Source organism: Rhincodon typus, chromosome 4, assembly GCF_021869965.1.
Source record: "Rhincodon typus isolate 14 chromosome 4, sRhiTyp1.1, whole genome shotgun sequence".
NCBI classification, from domain to species: domain Eukaryota; kingdom Metazoa; phylum Chordata; class Chondrichthyes; order Orectolobiformes; family Rhincodontidae; genus Rhincodon; species Rhincodon typus.
The window spans coordinates 107,748,916-107,766,656 of NC_063335.1; the positions used below are offsets into that span (position 1 = coordinate 107,748,916).

General features: G+C 40.9%; 1 protein-coding gene across 1 annotated transcript in view; it reads left to right on the plus strand.

Annotated features, from left to right (window-relative positions):
- rab31 (RAB31, member RAS oncogene family) overlaps positions 1-17,196 on the plus strand; it is an 86,611-nt gene extending 69,415 nt beyond the window's left edge. The window contains exon 7 of the mRNA XM_048595831.1: positions 11,271-17,196. Within this exon, the coding sequence (XP_048451788.1) occupies positions 11,271-11,368 (98 nt within the window). The 3' untranslated portion in view covers positions 11,369-17,196. The remainder of the gene's footprint in view (positions 1-11,270) is intronic.
- Positions 17,197-17,741: the final 545 nt, after the last annotated feature.

Consider the following 17,741-nt stretch of genomic DNA (forward strand, 5'->3'; position numbering starts at 1 on the left):
GTGATGGAATGTTCCCCACTTGCCTGGAGGAGTGCAGCCCCAACAACACCCAAGAAGCTTGACACCATCCAGGACAAAGCAGCCCCCTTGATTGGCACTACACCCACAAGCATTCACTCCCTCCACCACCGACACTCAGTAGTAGCAGTATGTACTATCTACAAGATGCACTGCAGAAATTCACCAAAGATCCTCAGACAGCACCTTCCAAATCCACAACCACTTCCATCTACAAGGACAAGGACAACACCTCCAATTTCCTTTCCAAGTCACTCACCATCCTGACTTGGAAATATATCGCTGTTCCTTCACTGTCGCTGGGTCAAAATCCAGGAATTTCCTCCCTAATAGCTTTGTGGGTCAACCCACAGCAGGAGGAATGCAGCAGTTCAAGAGGCAGCTCACCACCACCATCTCAAGGGCAGCTAGGGATGGGCAAGAAATGCTGGCCAGCCAGCGACACCCACATCCCACAAAATGAATAGAAAAAAAAAATCCTGTCTGAGAAATGTAATGCTGTTCCTTCACCATCACTTGGTCCAAATTCCTGCTCACTCAAAACAAAACAAAGAAATGCGGATGCTGGAAATTGAAACCAAAACAGAAATTGTTGGAAAAACTCAGCAGGTCTGGCAGTATCTGTGGAGAGAAAGCAGAGTTAAGGTTTTGGATCCAGTAACCCTTCTTCAGAACAGAAGGGTCCGAGTAATTCTGTAAAGAGAAAGGTTTACACTGATTTGGAACCTTTCATGACCTCGGGACATCCCATCAGACCATAAGGAACAGGAACAAGAGTGGGAATACTGCACCTCCAACAACACTCAAGAATACCGCCCAGGACAAAGCAACCCATTTTATTGGGATCTGCTCTTCGAGCCTACTCCACCACTCAATATGATCATGACTCAACCAATATTCCACATACCCATGTTCCTACACTGTTTCCATAACCTTGGATTCCCCTGCTAATCAAGAATCTATCTATCTCAGTCTTAAATACACACAAGGATTCTGCCCCCACAGTTCTCTGTGGATTCCCAAAGACTCACAACCCTCTAAGAGAAGAAATTCCTTCTCATCTTAGTCTTAAATTGGCACCCCTTAATTTTGAGACTCTGCCTCTGGTTTTAGACTCTCCTGTGATTCAGCAGTTACCTTACCCAGTTTAGCCTTTGCTCATAAAATCATCCTTCCATATCGGGGATTGTCCTAGTGAGCCTACTCTGAACTGCCTCCAATGAAATCATATCTCTCCTTCAATAAGGGGACCAAAACTGCTCATTGCAGTCCAGATGTGGTTTCACATGAAACCTTGTACAGCTACAGTCAGATTTCCTATTCCAAAGAGCTTTACTGCCAATCAGTACTTAAACAATCCTCCAAGATACATATGCCTTATGCAGAGACCATGACCATCTCACAGCAGCTGAGATGGGCAGCAAGTGGTACCAGAATGCCTGGTTGAAACTCAGCGTTACACCAGGGAGCCTGTTCACAGAGAGAAGATGTGTCAGAACTAGAAAGAGAGGGCTCTCTGCTCCCATCTCAGCTGACCAACAGCCTGATGTCCTCGATGTGGGAAAGCCTGGAATACTAAGATAGAGCTCACAAACCATCTATCAAACTCCAACCAACACCATTTCAATCCAGCCCATCTGCAAGAGAGAATCAGTATCAACGCAAGGGTTTGCAGAAGATGACTTTTGAAATGCAGTCAATTGTATGATAGCAAATGCAGCAGTCAGGCCTGGCACAATGGAAGATGTGATTGTTGGAGGCTGGTCTACTCAGGTCCAGGACATCTCTGTAGGAGTTCCCCAAGATGGTGTCCCAGACCCAAATATCTTCAGCTGCCTCATCAATGACCTTCCCTGCATCACAAGGTCTGAAGTGGGGATGTTCATTGAAGATTGCACAATGTTCAGCACCATTCACAACACCTCCAGATACTGAAGCAGTACATAAGCAGCACAGTGGGACAATGGTTAGCACTGCTGCCTCACCGTGCCAGGGACCCGGGTTCAATTCCAGCCTCGGGTGGCTGTTTGTGTGGACTCTGCACGTTCTTCCTGTGTCTGCTTGGGTCTTCATCAGTGCTCTGTTTTCCTCCCACAGTCCAAAAATGTGCAGTTGGATTGGCCATCCAAAAATACCCAGTGCTGTCCAGGAATGTGCAGGCTAGATGGATTAGCTGTGGGAAATGCAGTGTTACGCGGATAGTGTGGGAGGCCTGGGGCTGGATGGGATGCTCTTTGGTGGGCCGGTGCAAACTTGATGGGCCAAATGGTCTCTTTCTGCACTGTGGGGATTCTACGATTCTATGCAAAGCAAATACAATAAAATTTGAGATAACAAGGTGTAGAACTGGATGAACACAGCAGGCCAAGCAGCATCACAGGAGCAGGAAAGCTGACGTTTCGGGCCTAGACCCTTCATCAGAAATGTTCCTGCTCCTGTGATGCTGCTTGACCTGCTGTGTTCATCCAGCTCTACACCTTGTTATCTCAGATTCTCCAGCATCTGCAGTTCCTACTATCTCTGATACAATAACATTTGGACAATCTCCAGGATTGGACTGACAAGTGTCAAGTAACATTTGTTCCATTTCCAACAAGAGAGGATCTAACTGTCATGTCTTAACATTCAGTGGCATCACCATCATAGAAACCTCCAATTTCAACATCTGGGGAGGGGTGGTTACCATTTACCAGAAGCTGAACTGGACCCAGCCATATAAGTACTGTGGCTGCAAAAGCAGGTCAGAGGCTAGGAATGCTGCAGCGAGTAACTCACTTCCTGACTCCGCGAAGGCACAAGTCAGGAGCGTGATGGAATACTCCCCACTTGCCTGGATGGGTGCAGCCCCAACAACACTCAAGAAGCTCGACACCATCCAGGATGAAGCAGCCCGCTTGATTGGCAACATGTGCACAAACATTCGGTCACTTCACACTGACGCTCAATAGCAGCAGTGTGTACTGTCTACAAGATGCATTATAGAAATTCAGAAATGTTCCTTAAACAGCACCTTCCAATCCCTCAACTACTTCCATTTAGCAGGACGAGGGTAGCGAACACATAGGAGCACCACACCTGCAAGTTCCCCTCCAAGCCACTCACCATCCTGATGTGGAAATATATCACTGTTCCTTCGCTGTCATGGATCAAAATCCTGGACCACCACCCCCACCTCGCTCCCCTTCCAACTAAGGGCATTGCGGCTCTACCTACAGCACACAGACTGCAGCGGTTCAAAAAGGCAGCTCACCACCACTTTCTCAAAGGAAATTAGGGATAGGCAATAAATGCTGGCCCGATCAATGTTGTCCATTTCCTGCAAATGAATTTTAAAATATTAATTTATGCGCAGTGAAGTGACAAACATCAGAAAATCAGTTTCTATGATATTGCTTGAGGGATAAGTGTTAGTCAGAAGACCAGGAATAATCTCCCTGTTCTTCTTTTAAATAGCACAGATGTCAAATCCCTCCATAAATATGGTTGACTAATATGCCGAGCATAAAACTTAACCGAGGTGTAGCTGTAAGTGGTCGCCATTTTGAAATGTCATCTGTATCAGATGCAAAAAGTGTGAGTGCCTCAAACTCTGCTTTGTCTTCACAACATAGCATATGGTGCCTGCTTGGTTCCCTGCATCCAGTTCTAAAGTTCTGGTCAGTTAAACATGGATTTGTGGTGTGAACGGGCTGATTGCTAAAGGAAGTATACCATTGTCATGGGGCTCAACACTTATACTGACTATATGCAAAAGCATGGCCCTTTAGTTGAAAAAAAAGTCTTATATTTCAGAATGCATAATATATCACGATTTATGGTGTGAATGTTAACATCCACTGAGAAAACTGGCACAGCTTTAGGTTAATATGTCGTCGGACAGGTAGTACCTTGTGCCATCCAACATTGTCTTTCCACTAGATTGCTGTGCTCAATTCTGAAAGGGGGACTTGAACCTCCATTGTCCTGCGGTTTTATGTCCACACCTAATAGTTTGCGTTCAAGACAGACTGGTAGATGAGACGGCAAGTTTAAGAACTGTCTTCATTTATAGGCTTCTTTAGAACTCAGTTTATTGCAAATTAAAGATTGATACAATAATACATTATTGAAAGGTCATTACCTGTGTGTGCTTCACTCTTTGCTCCCAATTAAGTACTCCTACACTGTGCTATTTATATCCAGTGGAGCTAGCTCAGTGACATCATCACACATTTGCTCCAGGGTCCTAAAGCCCTTCCACATGGAGCCCATAACTCAAAGACAGTGGAGCTACCAAATGAACTTCAGCTGCAGGAGCACTGAGACTGTAAGACTGCAGTGTTTTACCACCTCAGGGGCAAGCAGAATGTTGACTTGCTTGAGACACTTGCATGGCTTGACTGAATTTTTTTAAAGAAATCTTGAAATGCCAGAACATTTTCAGCCAATGCTTGCCTATAGTTTGTGTGCATGATGGTGAGTATAACTTAGTGTCCCATCTCTGGCTGAGTTCATGGGAGTTGGCCATTTCTCATTTGCTGTTGAGATGGGGCATATTGCTGGTGAGGCCAGGCTTAATTGTCCGTCCCTAATTGTCTTGGATGGTCATGAGCCATCTTCCCGACCTGCTGCAGCCCAAGAAGGATATGCACATCTACAGTGCTGTTCGGAACAGAGTTCCAGGATATGGACCTTGCGATGCTGAAGGAACGGTGATTTATTGCCAAGTCAGAATGGTGTGTGGCTTGGAGGGGAACGTACAGGCGGTAGTGCTTCCATGTATCCACACCCTCGTCATTCTAAAGGTCACGGGTTTAGAAGGTGCTGTTGAAGGAACCTGGGTGAGTTCCTTCAGTCCATCTTGTGGGTGGTGCACATTGCTACTGGATATCATTGGGTGAAAGTAATAAAGGTTGAAGGTAGTGGATAGAGTGCCAATCATGTGGGCAGCTTTCTCCTGAATGATGTTCAATTTATTGGGGCTGCATTAAAGTGAAGAGAATTCCTGACTTGTGCCTTGTCGATACAAATATGCAACCAAGGAGCAGGGATAGGCCTGGGGCCCCTCAAGCCTGCCCCATTATTTAATAAGATTGTGGCTGATCTGATTCTCAAATCCATTTGCTTAACAAGAATCTATCTTCCTCTGCTTTAAAAAAGGTACAAGGACTCTGATCTCATTGCCTTTTCAGGAAGAGAATTCCAAAGACTCATGACCTTCTGAGAGAACAGCATTCACCTTATCTATTTCTGAATTTGAAATAGAGACTCCTAATTCTAGATTCTCCCATAAGAGGAAACAACCTCTGCATATCTAACCCGCAGGATGTTATATGGTCCAAACAATATGTCTCTTACTCTTCTAAACTCCAATAGGTAGAAGCCTGGACAATCCAACCTGTCCTGGTGAGACAAACTGCCCATTCTAGATATTGTTTGGGTAAACCTTGTCTGAACTGTTTGCAATGCATTTACGATGTTGCTTGTCTGTAAACACTGATTTAAATTATTTTGAATTGTAATTTCCAATGTGATTTTAGTATGCATGGCAGTTGCTGTGTAGTGAAATTATTATTTCACCAATTGTTGTTGAATTTGTCTTTCTGTTATCAGCTAGGTGAAGGTTTTTTTGCGGTTTGACCAGTTGGCCTGTGGTCGAATTTTGCTGACAGTAAGCAATCATCCCCAGGCAATGCATATTGGAAGGCAGATGTGCTGTTTGCACAATCCAGTAGGTTCTGTTGATGGATTAAATTGTTTGCCAACGTTCCTGTGAACTTTACTCCACGCTGCCTGAGTTGTTTCGTTATAAGCGTGAAAACAGATTTACTATTAATGATGAAGAAACAAACTTAAACTGTCTCTTAATTGATATCACTGAAGATTGTGCCTTTATACTGGATCACAGATATAATTGTGGCATGGATGAAATAATTTAAACACCATCAACAGAAAAGTAAGAGGCCTTTGCATTCAACATTATGCACTACTGTGTCATCTGATATTCCTAATCCCAGCCAGATAATGAGAAATGATGTTATAGTCGCCCTTTGAATATTTTAATTGAAGACGTAAAAAAACACTTTGTTTTCCTAATCCTGATCAGAATCCAGCAATATACGCTCAGGTCTGTGAAAATTGGGTGAGAACAGAATTAAGGTCTGCTGTGATGCTTCTGCAGTCCATCATCACTTTACATTTGAAGTTCACACAGGAATAATGTTATCACATATACATCCTGCAGGGAATATCCTTCACTACTACACTTGTATGCTTGCAAGTGGTCTTTGGGCTGGATTTTGCTCTTGACATTGAAAATGACATTTGAACTTGCCCAAAGACTTGAGATGGACTGGTAGAACTTGGTGTAAATTGGGAAGCAAAATCCCTGAGCGCCCTCTAAATAGTATCTCTAAATTGGGAAAGCAACTGTATCTTCATAGCCAATTGGATTGAAGAATCACTATCGCGAAGTGAATATCAGAACCAGGGATTGTAAAGTAAAATACCTAATGCAATCTCCAATCTGGCAGAGAAAATAAACTACAAATAGGGAAAGAAATAATTGATTACAAGGGTGGTAAAAAAGATGAATTAAGATTTTTAAAAATTACATGTTAAATTTTTTAAAATCTCTGACAATAATTACAATTTGAAGGAATGAGACATTCCACATGCACATTTTCTAAGAATGCTTTATTTCAGTCAGCATGGTGTTGAGAGGACAGTCCTTCTTAGTAACCCAGAATTAAATCCATGCAGTTGGTTAGACCCATGCATCACTCTTAATCGCAAGCCAGCTGTCCAGCCAAATGAGCTAACCACTTGAAGCTGTCAATCAAACCGTGGACTTATAGAACTACCACTGTGAAAATGACGGGTTGTGGAATCAGTCATGGAGCACTAATTGCGCAATGTTAACCTTGAGCATTATATTAACAAACAGTGACTGAGATCGCAAGCATTTTTCAACTGCATTTCTTTATTGAAAAAACAGAGATTGTGGACTTAGGTGCTTTGGTAGTTCTATTGAGCTCAAACATGTTTTACCTATATTCATGTTTACTTTTAACAATCACAAAGGGGTATTTAACCTTTCCCTAAATGGGTATCTGAACTGCTCCAAATTGCTCTGGGAATTTTAGCTATTTTGCTCAAGTGCCAAAAGCCCTTGAGTTGGGATTTAGACATGCACCTTATGAAAGTGGCATCTATTTGAAGGCTTTTGCTCTTGGGCAGTTGCACTTTTATATTTGAAAGTTAAAATTTTTCCCTGTTTCACCTCCTTTGGTTAAATGGTGGATGCTGGGATTTGGGGTGGAATTTCTGGGATTGGGGCTCTGCTGTCATTTTGGTTAAGGCATGAGCTTATAGTGTAGCATGGAAAGAGTGTAGAAAGATTGGTTGAAAGGAGGCAATAATATGGTTAAAAACTACATGCTGCATGTAGAAAGCATGGTGAAAGTACTGTCAATATGAATTAATTATATCCCTTAGTACTGTCAAGAACAGACTCAGTTTCTCAAGAATCTTATTATTTGAGACAGTGGGATAGATATGCCTTGTTTCAATTTTCTATGATCTATGACATAGCTGGTCAGATGCTGCCTATTCTATCAGCATTTGAGGGATACGTTAGGGGCAGAATTAACCATCATTCATTCACAATACAATTGTGCATTTAATCAGAGGCAAGATTTGACTGGTCTGGCTTGTTCTCAATATTTATATCTGGATGTCAATCCTGACATCCTAAGGGAAGTAATGAACATTTGTTTGGGGGCTTTGTTGCAAAAGAAAATGGGAATATGCCTTATGGTTGTTGACTATTCGTGATTTAGGAGATTAATTAAAGCTTTTGCTTGTACGTAGGAAAAAACCAGATGTGGAGATGAAACAGAATGAGTCTGCACCATTCATTGTACACAGAATCAGAATCATAACATAGGATTTTGTTGAGATAGCTTTCAGCCTTTTTAATCTCATGATTGCTTCCCTTATTACAGCAATGATATTAGATCCTTTTATGTTTCTTTAAAGTGCACTTGAGCGTTCAAAGGTGAAAGATTTGCTTTACCTCATGGGAAAGTACCAAATGTGCAGGGATGTTTTTATCAGGTTCAGTTTTCAGCTCCATGGATTAAAACATTCTCCCTTCCATGGGATTTTCCAACAACAGTTTGCTGCACTGTGAAGAGAAAAGGACGCAAGCCAGGGGAATCACCTGGCAGTCTAACACACTGCAAACTTCACTGCAATGCAGACCAATTGCGTAATTTTGCTCCATAGAGTACAAGCTTACACATAGGGGAGAACTGAAGAGAGAGCTGTCCTGATTATTAATTTCTGTAAAGAGACCATTAAGCTCTGAAAGACCACAGTGCTGCATTGTGCTCTGAGGGGGTTTTGTCAGCCAATTTCCTCTCCATGTTGTGCTTAAGTAAACAGCATTTGAGGAGTCAGTAAAAGTTTCAGTTGGCTGTTTGATCAGGCATGCTTTCAGAGCCAAGACTAATTTTATCCCAACTCATGGAACCGCAGAATTATTATGGTGTAAAAGGAGGTTATTCAGCCCATCATGTCTGCACTGGCTCTCTATATAAGCATTACAGATGTAGAAAACAGGAGCGGGAGTAGGCCATTTGGCCCTTCAATATGATCATCCAACTCAGTATCCCACTTTTCTCCCATATCCTTTGATCTCTTAAGCCCTAAGTGCTATATCCAATTCCTGCTTGAAATAAGGTCATGCTAATCTCCTGTATTTTCCCAAAAACCCTGCACATTAGTTTTATTCAAATAATCACGAAATGTCGTTTTGAATGCCTCCACCACACTCCCAGGCAGTGCATTTCCAGACCCTACCTACTCGCTGTGTGAAAGAGGTTTTTCTCACATCATATTTGTATCTTTTGGGAATCACTTTAAACCTGTGCCCTTTTTCTTCTCAATCCTTTTACAAGTCAGACCAATTTCTTCCTACCTACTCTTTCCAGACCCTTCACGATTTTGAAAATTCCTATTATATCTCTTCCTGGCCTTCTCTCCTCCAAGGAAAACAGTATTAACATCTCCAATCTATCTTCATAATCAAAATTTCACACCACTCACATTCTCTTATGCATTCCCTTGAATATGTTGACATCCTTCTTGAAATCTAGCTCTCAAAACTACGTTATTTTCAGCTGAAGTCTAACAAGACTTACACAGTTTCAGCAGAACTTCCTTGCTTTTGCACGCTATGCCCCTATTAATAAAGCTTAGTCAAATGCAGAATTTCAAAATATAAACAGCATGTGCTGAAGAAACTCCACAGAAAATAGCCCATGTAATTACATGGGCTGCTACAATACACAACCCATTGTCAATAACTAATAATCTCCATTAGTAGCTATTGATTCTCCTAGGCTGTCTTTATTCACTCCTTTGTCTGTCCAACTGTTTTTCTGTCCCTTTGGGCTCTATCTCCACCTATTGTTATTGATTTCTCTCTACAGGCGCTGCCAGACCTACTGAGATTTTCCAGCAATTTCTGTTTTCGTTTCAGGTTTCCAACATCCACTTTTTTTTATCAGCAGAAAATAGGTCAGCTCTACTAAGAGTAAAAACATAAAAACATGGAGAGGGGGAGGGGCCTGGGTGAGAATATCAAATGGACGACAGAGTTCATGATCTGATGACATCCCCAGTGTCTTATTAGCACGGATTTACTCTCAGCTGAGTTGACTTATTTTCTGCTGTTTATAACATGTACTATTCACATCTCCTCCTCTGTGTCTCTTCCTTACTACCATCAACTACCTTCACCTTTTGTTTGAAGGCACCTTTTACCATTTCTTCGACTTCCTCTTCCCCTTTTTCTTATGCTTAAAACCCACCACTTTTCCAGCCTCTTCCAATTCTGAAGAAATCACATTTGACTGGATTGTTAATTCTGTTTCTCTCTGTGAGACTTGCTGAGTTTCTCTGGCACTTCCTGTTTCTAGGAAACTGTATGCTTTATTAACTACTCTCTTCACCTATTGTGCCACTTCGAATGATGAATGTACTTCGACACTCAGGTGCCTCTCTCCTCCTGCACACCCTTTAGAGGAGGACTCTTCATTTCATATGGTCTGGTCATGTTCTTTCTACCAAAATATATCACCTCATACTTCTGCCAATTTGAATTCATCTACTGCCTTTCTGACCACTTCACCAAATTGTCAATGTCATTTTGAAATCATGTACTGTGCTCCTCACAGTTTGCAATGATTGCGAGAACTTTGTACACTAAGGTCTAAATCACTAAACACATAAATTATATATGTGTATGCATAGACAGATAGATAGAAAAGGGAAAGGTCCCAATAACAAATCCTAGAAAATTCCACTATGAATCTTTCTCCAGCCTGAAAATTATCCAGTAATCACCACTCTTTTTCCATCACTCAGCCAACTTTGATCCACCTTGTTCCTATTCCCTTTATTCTATGAGCACCAACTCTGCTCACAAAGCTGTGGCACTGGATCAAATGCCTCTTGGAACTCCATGTAGGTGATGTTTCACATCAGCAGCATTGCCCTGATCAATCCTCCCTATTAACTCCTCAAAAAACTCCAGTAAGTTAGTTATCCATGATTTTCTCCTGTTGACTTTCCTTAATTAAGGCCGTATTTGCCCACATGCTCATTAATTAGTTCCAAATTATTGTTTCTCCACCACTAAAGTTATGTTGATGCGTCTGCAATTGCTGGGCTTAGCCTTACACCCTTTTGTTTTGAATAGGGGCATAACGTTGACAATTCTGCAATCCTGTGGCACCACCAACAATCTGAAAATTCAGAAAAATGATAGCCACTGCCTCTTTGATTGTTTTTGTCAACATCAATATTCGAGACGTTTCCTTTAGCAGAGAGGTGATGAGCAGTGGGCAACATGGCTGTGAATACTGAGTGAGCCAGCTGTAGTGTTCTCACTGTGAGCCAGATGTGGCCAGGTGCTAACTCATAGCTCAGTGACTTTGAGTCAGAAATTTTTGGGTTCGAGACCACATAGCATTTCATCAGTGCACCAAAATTTTTTCCTGCCTTTCCGATTTTAAACTAAAGCCTAATTTAATTGGGTATGAAACATCTGTGAAGAGGAAAGACATGTTATGATATTTTAATGTATTGGAACACACGAATCACTGATATGCCAATTCTGTCAATCCAGAATCTGGGAATTTTTTTGTTTTGTTTTGTTCTGCAAGCGATCATTAATGTTCCTGTTGTGCTTTTTTTGCTTTCAGGTCAACAAATTCCACCTTTGGATCCCTCTCAGCTCAATAGCAACGGAGCTTTCAAAGTTGGAAGGCATAAGGTACAATCAGGCAGACGCTGCTGCTGAGGAGCCAGTTGTTTTGGGAGAGCAAACTCAAGCAGCGTTGAATCAACATCGTCATACCAAGCAGCCATACTGGAAAAGCAAAGGAAAAAAGCCTTTTTTTTGTGTTATTATTTGAATTATTTAGCAGTCTCCAGGTTATTTGGTCAGTGGTTGGTCTGCTGATTCTTTCATTCTAGCACACTGTTGTCCTGCTTTCAGGAAGTTACTTTAGAATTGTCAGAGAGAACTCCTGCACTATGAATGAAAATATTGAAATGCCAGTTATTATTTTTGTTATTTTTCCTCCCTCCTTTTTCTGTGTTTTTTTTTCTGTCCTTTATTCTTCCTCTTCTGAGTACAGTGACTGAAATCCAATCCACGTTATCGTTCCCAGTCTTGGTCACCAGTAACCAGGAGCAAATAAAATTTCTTCATATATTCCCAAATTGTGTCTATAGCCCATTGATAAGCACTTTAACTGTAACGATAATCCCAGTTACAAATTAATAAAGTGTCTATTCTGAGGAAGGGTCACCGGACCTGAAATGTTAACTCTGATTTTTTATTCACAGATGCTGCCAGACCTGCTGAGCTTTTCCAGCAACTTCTGTTTTTGTTCCTTGTTTGTGTTGTTAATAAGTTGACTGTTTATTTACTCCTGGCTGATTTAAAGAAAAAAAACACAACTAAATCTTATGAAATGGCTATGAAGCACTGTAAAGGCTAAACACTGGTTAAAAACTTTCCACTGTTTCTTACACCTCTGCATTTAAAAGGTTTATGGCATGAGGTCATATAAAAGTTAAAATTGTTCCTTTGGTAAGTCCTTGAGCTTGATGGGAAAAAGAATTGCCTTGTGTGCCAATAGGCTACAAAGAGCAGGACAGTTGACATCACCAGCCATTGAGTCAGGATGGGGAGATTAGTCAAGAATCTCACTTTTGTTCACTGGCCAGTGACTCCTGGGGGATATGAATGGTGGTACGAATGAGTGGATGTTGGATGAGGGAAGAGTGAGAGAAAGCGGCAATGTTGCCATGGTGAATGGCTTACCAATACTCATTGGCTAGGTTTATTCAAGAACATGACAATTTGATGCCCCAAGATGGATTGGTGACCTCAGGAAAAAATGTGAAGAAAATTGAGGAGGTGGTGGCATTGGACTAGTTACTGGTCACTGGACTAGTAATTGAGAACACCAGGTTAGTGATGTGGGAACATAGGTTCAAATCCTACCATGGTGGTGAAATTTGAATCCAATAAAAAGCTAGCTAATGATGATCATGTCAATTATCATAAAACCCATTTTTTTAAGGGAAGGAAATCTGGCCACTTTTACCTAGTCCAGTCTACCTGCGGCTCCAGACCCACAGCAATGTGGTTGACTCTTACCAACCCACTGGGCAATTAGAGATGGGCAATAAATGTTGGCTGAGCCAGTGATGCCCACTTCCCATGAATGGCAAAAGGTGTTAAAGCTTAGTTAAGCATACAAATGAATTAACTTGAGTATCCGAGGCACAAGAGATACAATAAACTCAAGCATGCTTCAGTAAGTGTACCAGTACTTCTGCAGGTCTAGGCCTTTAATCAATATATTGTTGGCTTCAGCCAAATGTTCATTATGATGGGTGCCAAAGTCCAAAAAAAAATGGTTACATGCTAGACATGTGCACTTGGAAATGAATTGAAATTGTTTCATACTCAGTGCATTTTTGACCACCTGCTCAGTAAAATACAAAGTGGCATGTAGCATGAATGGCTGTTTGATCTTTTCACTGATCATGAACAATTTCTGTCTCAGAGGTAATTGAGGTAAACTCTGCAATATCTAACTAAGTATGCATTCTGCATAATACAGCTTTGATTCTTTGTTTCATTTCCATGGTCTCAGACGCTCATAATTTGTGATGTATTTTATAGGGGCAGAATTTACTGTTACTGGCACAGGAGCAATGCTTGTTAGACTTGTTTAAACTGGAAAGTTTGCATTACCCCAAACTGGGGCATGACAAATTGCAGCAATTGGAATGTTGAAACAGCATGAAACTTTTTACATAGGATCTGGGATCTGTAGGAATAGGGCAAATAACTGCATATCTCCTTAACAAATCATACTGAAGAATTGTTAATGGACAAGAATCTGATCAGAGAGTACAAGTTTGGAATTTGATGTTGTTTCAGAAAGAAAATTAAAGGGAAGGAAATAAAAATTGAACTAACAGTGAGAAAGGGAAAAGAAAGGACAGAAAGAAAACGTGAAAAGAGTAATTTAGTTTTTGTTTTAATCTCCAACAATAACTAAAAGCTGAGAAGGAACAGGATTTAATTAAGGAGTTTAAGGAGTTGATTTTTCAGAGTTGGAGAAGTGGTTTGGCAAAGTTTAAGATTGATCACTCCATTAAAATGATACTCAAACTGAAAAGAACAAGCCTAAACTTTGTGTAGTGAGTTTGATCTGTATCTCTGAATCAAGTTGTGCTGTTCAATATGTATGAATGGGGAGCCGGATGACAATCTACTATATTTGGCATTGTTACTGAGACAGTACCTTCCAGATTTTTGTTGTTCTTCATCTCTGTAAGTTCCTCCAACTCTAAAACTGTCTGAGACATCCATTTTCTGTGCCTTCTGACCTCTTGAGCTTTCAGCTGTCAAGGCATTCAGTTCTGTAATCCTCTCAACCTCTCTGTCTCCACCCTCCTTTCCTCTTTTAATATGCTGTCTAAAACCTACCTTGATGACCATGCTTTTTAGTTATCTGCCCTAACATCTTCTGATCTGGCCCAGTGTCAAATGTAGTTCAGTAACATTTCTACGAAGCATCTTTGGATATTTTATTACATGAAGTAAAAATTGTCAACTGTCCACCCGCACGTGCCTGACATTATGATTAATTTAACAGAAACGGGAATGAATGCTGTCAACCTCACTTCTTTTTTTACATTAAATCACCGTTCTATATTATTATAGCCCTTTAACCCTCAATGTTGCCTCTAATATTGATCCATCCTCTTTGGCGAAGTGCTTAAACAATGGCACCAGCTATTGTTTTTGAGATTCAAACGATATGATGTGTCCATTGTGTTGCTTGAAGGGTGAATGTATTTTTTCTCCCCTCCTCGATTAGAAAGGACTTTTCATCAATTGGCATTAGTTTAGACAATGTATTGTGCAGCTCCAGCAGACCATTCTTATTTTCTTTATGGTAACAAAATCGTTTAATTGAGTAATTCCAGTTGCTTTTATGGTTGAAAGTATTTCTCAAACAATTGCATTTTCTTAATGAAGCAATGCTGAGAATATTTTATATCTAAGAGGCAAATAAAGTCAGTGATGGGGTTCTGTAATAGGATTATCCCTCAGTTTCTTTCCTTTTTTCCTTTGTTGATGGCATGGAGAAAAAATTCTTCTATTTCAAGCTCCTGTATTTCACTTTAGGCCTTTATGGATTGGAAGTTAATGCAGGCTCTTTTCATTTTGCAATTTCACTGCTCACCATACAATGCTCACAGCATCATTTAATGCTCGTGTATAAGTATGAACACAAGAACTAGGGACAGTAGTAGGCAATCCCTTCTGCCATTCAATACAATCCTGGCTGATCTCATCTCAGCCTCAACTGCACCTTCCTCTACGTGACCTTTCAATGCAAGACTGATTAAAAATCTATCTCCTCCTTAAATTCATTCAGCGTTCCAGATAGGTATATGAATAGGAAAGGTTTAGAGGGATATGGACCAAATGCAGGCAAGTTTAGTTTGGGAAATTTGGTTAGCATGGATGAGTTGGACCGAGGGTCTGTTTCCATGCTATTTGACTCTAGTAAATTCCAGATTTGCAATCCTTTGAGAGAAGTAATTTCTCTTCATTTCTGTTTTAAATCTGCCACTCTTTATGCCAAAACCATGACTTCTCATTCTAGAATGCCCCACAAGGGGAAGCAGCCTCTCTAAATTCTCACCCTAAACCACACCGTCTGTCCATCTGTTTCTTTCATCCCCTCGACAGACCCTTTAAAACCTGCTTTCTCCTGCTCAAGGGCAATAAATATTGGCTTTTCTGGTGACCGTGCAGCCCAAATAATCAAAAATAACACATGCACAAGTATTTGTCTGAGTTGAAACAAAGGTAGAGGGCAGTTTGTTTAATACCAAGCCAGGTTGCAGAAGGTTCGGGAACCCTCAAGCACCAGGGTTGCCTTAAGAAGCAGTTTGCCTCAGACATCAAGTTGTGCTGACACCTCATAGTGCACAGGGCAAGGTCTTCGCGTATTTACCTGTTCATCTGGTTTTGCATATGTGGACCTCCTCCTCCGACCACACTGTGACTTTGACTGTTCCCGGGAGTGGATCCGTTGGAATGGGCTGTGTGGGAGGACCTGTTAAGTATTGTGCCTTTAAAATATTTTCAAATGAAAACACGCAGAACAATTGTAAGTTGCAAATAGCACTGACATTTTCAACCTTTTAGGAGTTTAATTCCATTGTATGAGCATGGATCCAGTGACAATCTCGAACTGATAGTGCTTTGTGAAATTACATGCTTCATACACAGGTTCAGCTCCAGGGTATTTGCACAAAAATGTACCAAAAGTCAATTTAAATAAAAAGTCCCCTGTTTGCAACTGTAAAACCTAGTTAGAGTGCACCACCAATTGATTTAATTTTATTTGTTCCTGGAATGTGAACATCACTAACAGAGTCAGCCATTCTTACGAATCCCTAACTGCCCTTGAGAAGGTCAGCTCCTTTCTTGGTGCCTCTATACACGGTACGGCAGATTTGTTTTATTCCAGTGCAGATTCAAATGGACACACCATCCACATTAAAGGCTTTATCATACTTTGAAGGAAGTTTATACTATTTGGTCCCTGTTCTCATTTATTTTTATGCAAGGTGCTATTCATCCTCCTGCACAAGAGGCAGGTGTGTGCCATCCTTCGAGATTTCAGTGAAAATGTTCTGTTGTGGGCCATAGGAAAAATACAAAGATAGGATCGGGTCACTCTGCATGTATTTTCACTCTTTCTTGTCTTTGTGGAGTGTCCTGTGCTCTGCACTTTCTTGTAAAGGCTGCCTTAAATTGAGAACTGGCTGTGCAGGAAAACACTGACACAAACCCCCTACATCCCCTCACTCTACTGTGTAGCAAAAATAACGATTGCTTCAATATCTCTGTATTCCACAGTCTTTATGACTCGAACATGCGGAAAATGTACCTGAATTGTGCAATGCAGATCACCCATGTGAACCAGCAATTTTCCTAATTATTGAACCTTTTTGTTTCAGAATTATTAAACCTCTGCTGTCATTGTCTTCTGTCATTGGTTCAGGTTAAAGGCTCTGAGATCACTGATCATACAGTCATTACTGAATAATCACACGTTTTGACTCTTTGGTTTAGCTTGTTGTGTAAAAACACCCCACCGAGATTTTATTTTCAACTTAGTCATCATTACAGAAATGCTGCAAATTAATTGTATTTGTTTTTTGTTATGACAGTGTCAGCTAAAAGGGAAACTTGGCTGCAGTTCTAAATAAATCCATCCGTGTGCCTTGATCAATATATAAGTTAAAGAATTTGTATAAATTGACACCAAACATAATCTCTGGTACCAATTTCGGTATTCTATGGGTCAAGTGAATCTCCTTAAAAGCTGAGCGCATTTTCAATTAAAATATGTTTTTCTTAGATTGGGCTGGTCCCATGTAGTACATGTCCATTAAATGGGTACAATGTTTATATTATTCTCAGCATTAATACTGTGTAGTAGTACTATTAACATAGCACAGTTGCTTAAGGTAAAGTATTTCAATGTACATTCAATAAACAACCTTTCATAACAATTAGCTTGTGAGCTTTGAGTGTTGTGTCAGATAGTCAGATTATTACTGTGTGGACAGGAGACTATTAATCACTGCATAATATTCTAAATTCTATAAAGGCCATATTGTTGTGATGCTTTTTATTTGCGAATTGTTTTCCTCACCACATAAACTAGACAGCATTTTAGATTTAGATGAGATCAGTTGAGGTGGCTAAATGGTCATACATCGATCAATTTGTAAACATTTTATAACATAGAGGGTGATGTTGGGGCTGCTGAAAGCAACTTTGCTGCCCCCTGTGACTTCCCCTGCGCGCCCCCACCCCCCACAATCCCCATCCTGCCTTCACGTCCCTGGTCTGGGCTCTGTCATCATATTCAGGCCTGTACCAGCGGCCACTGTGGCAAGTAGCTACTGGTCTGTGATTGGTCAGTGGCTTGTGGCAGTCAGGGGACTTGGCACAGAGGGCAGGCTCCTTGTTGTGTTGGGCCTTCTCCACATAATTGATCCTTGTCAGTTCTCTGACTATTCAGTGACAATACCACTGGGCCAGGGCCTCCCTT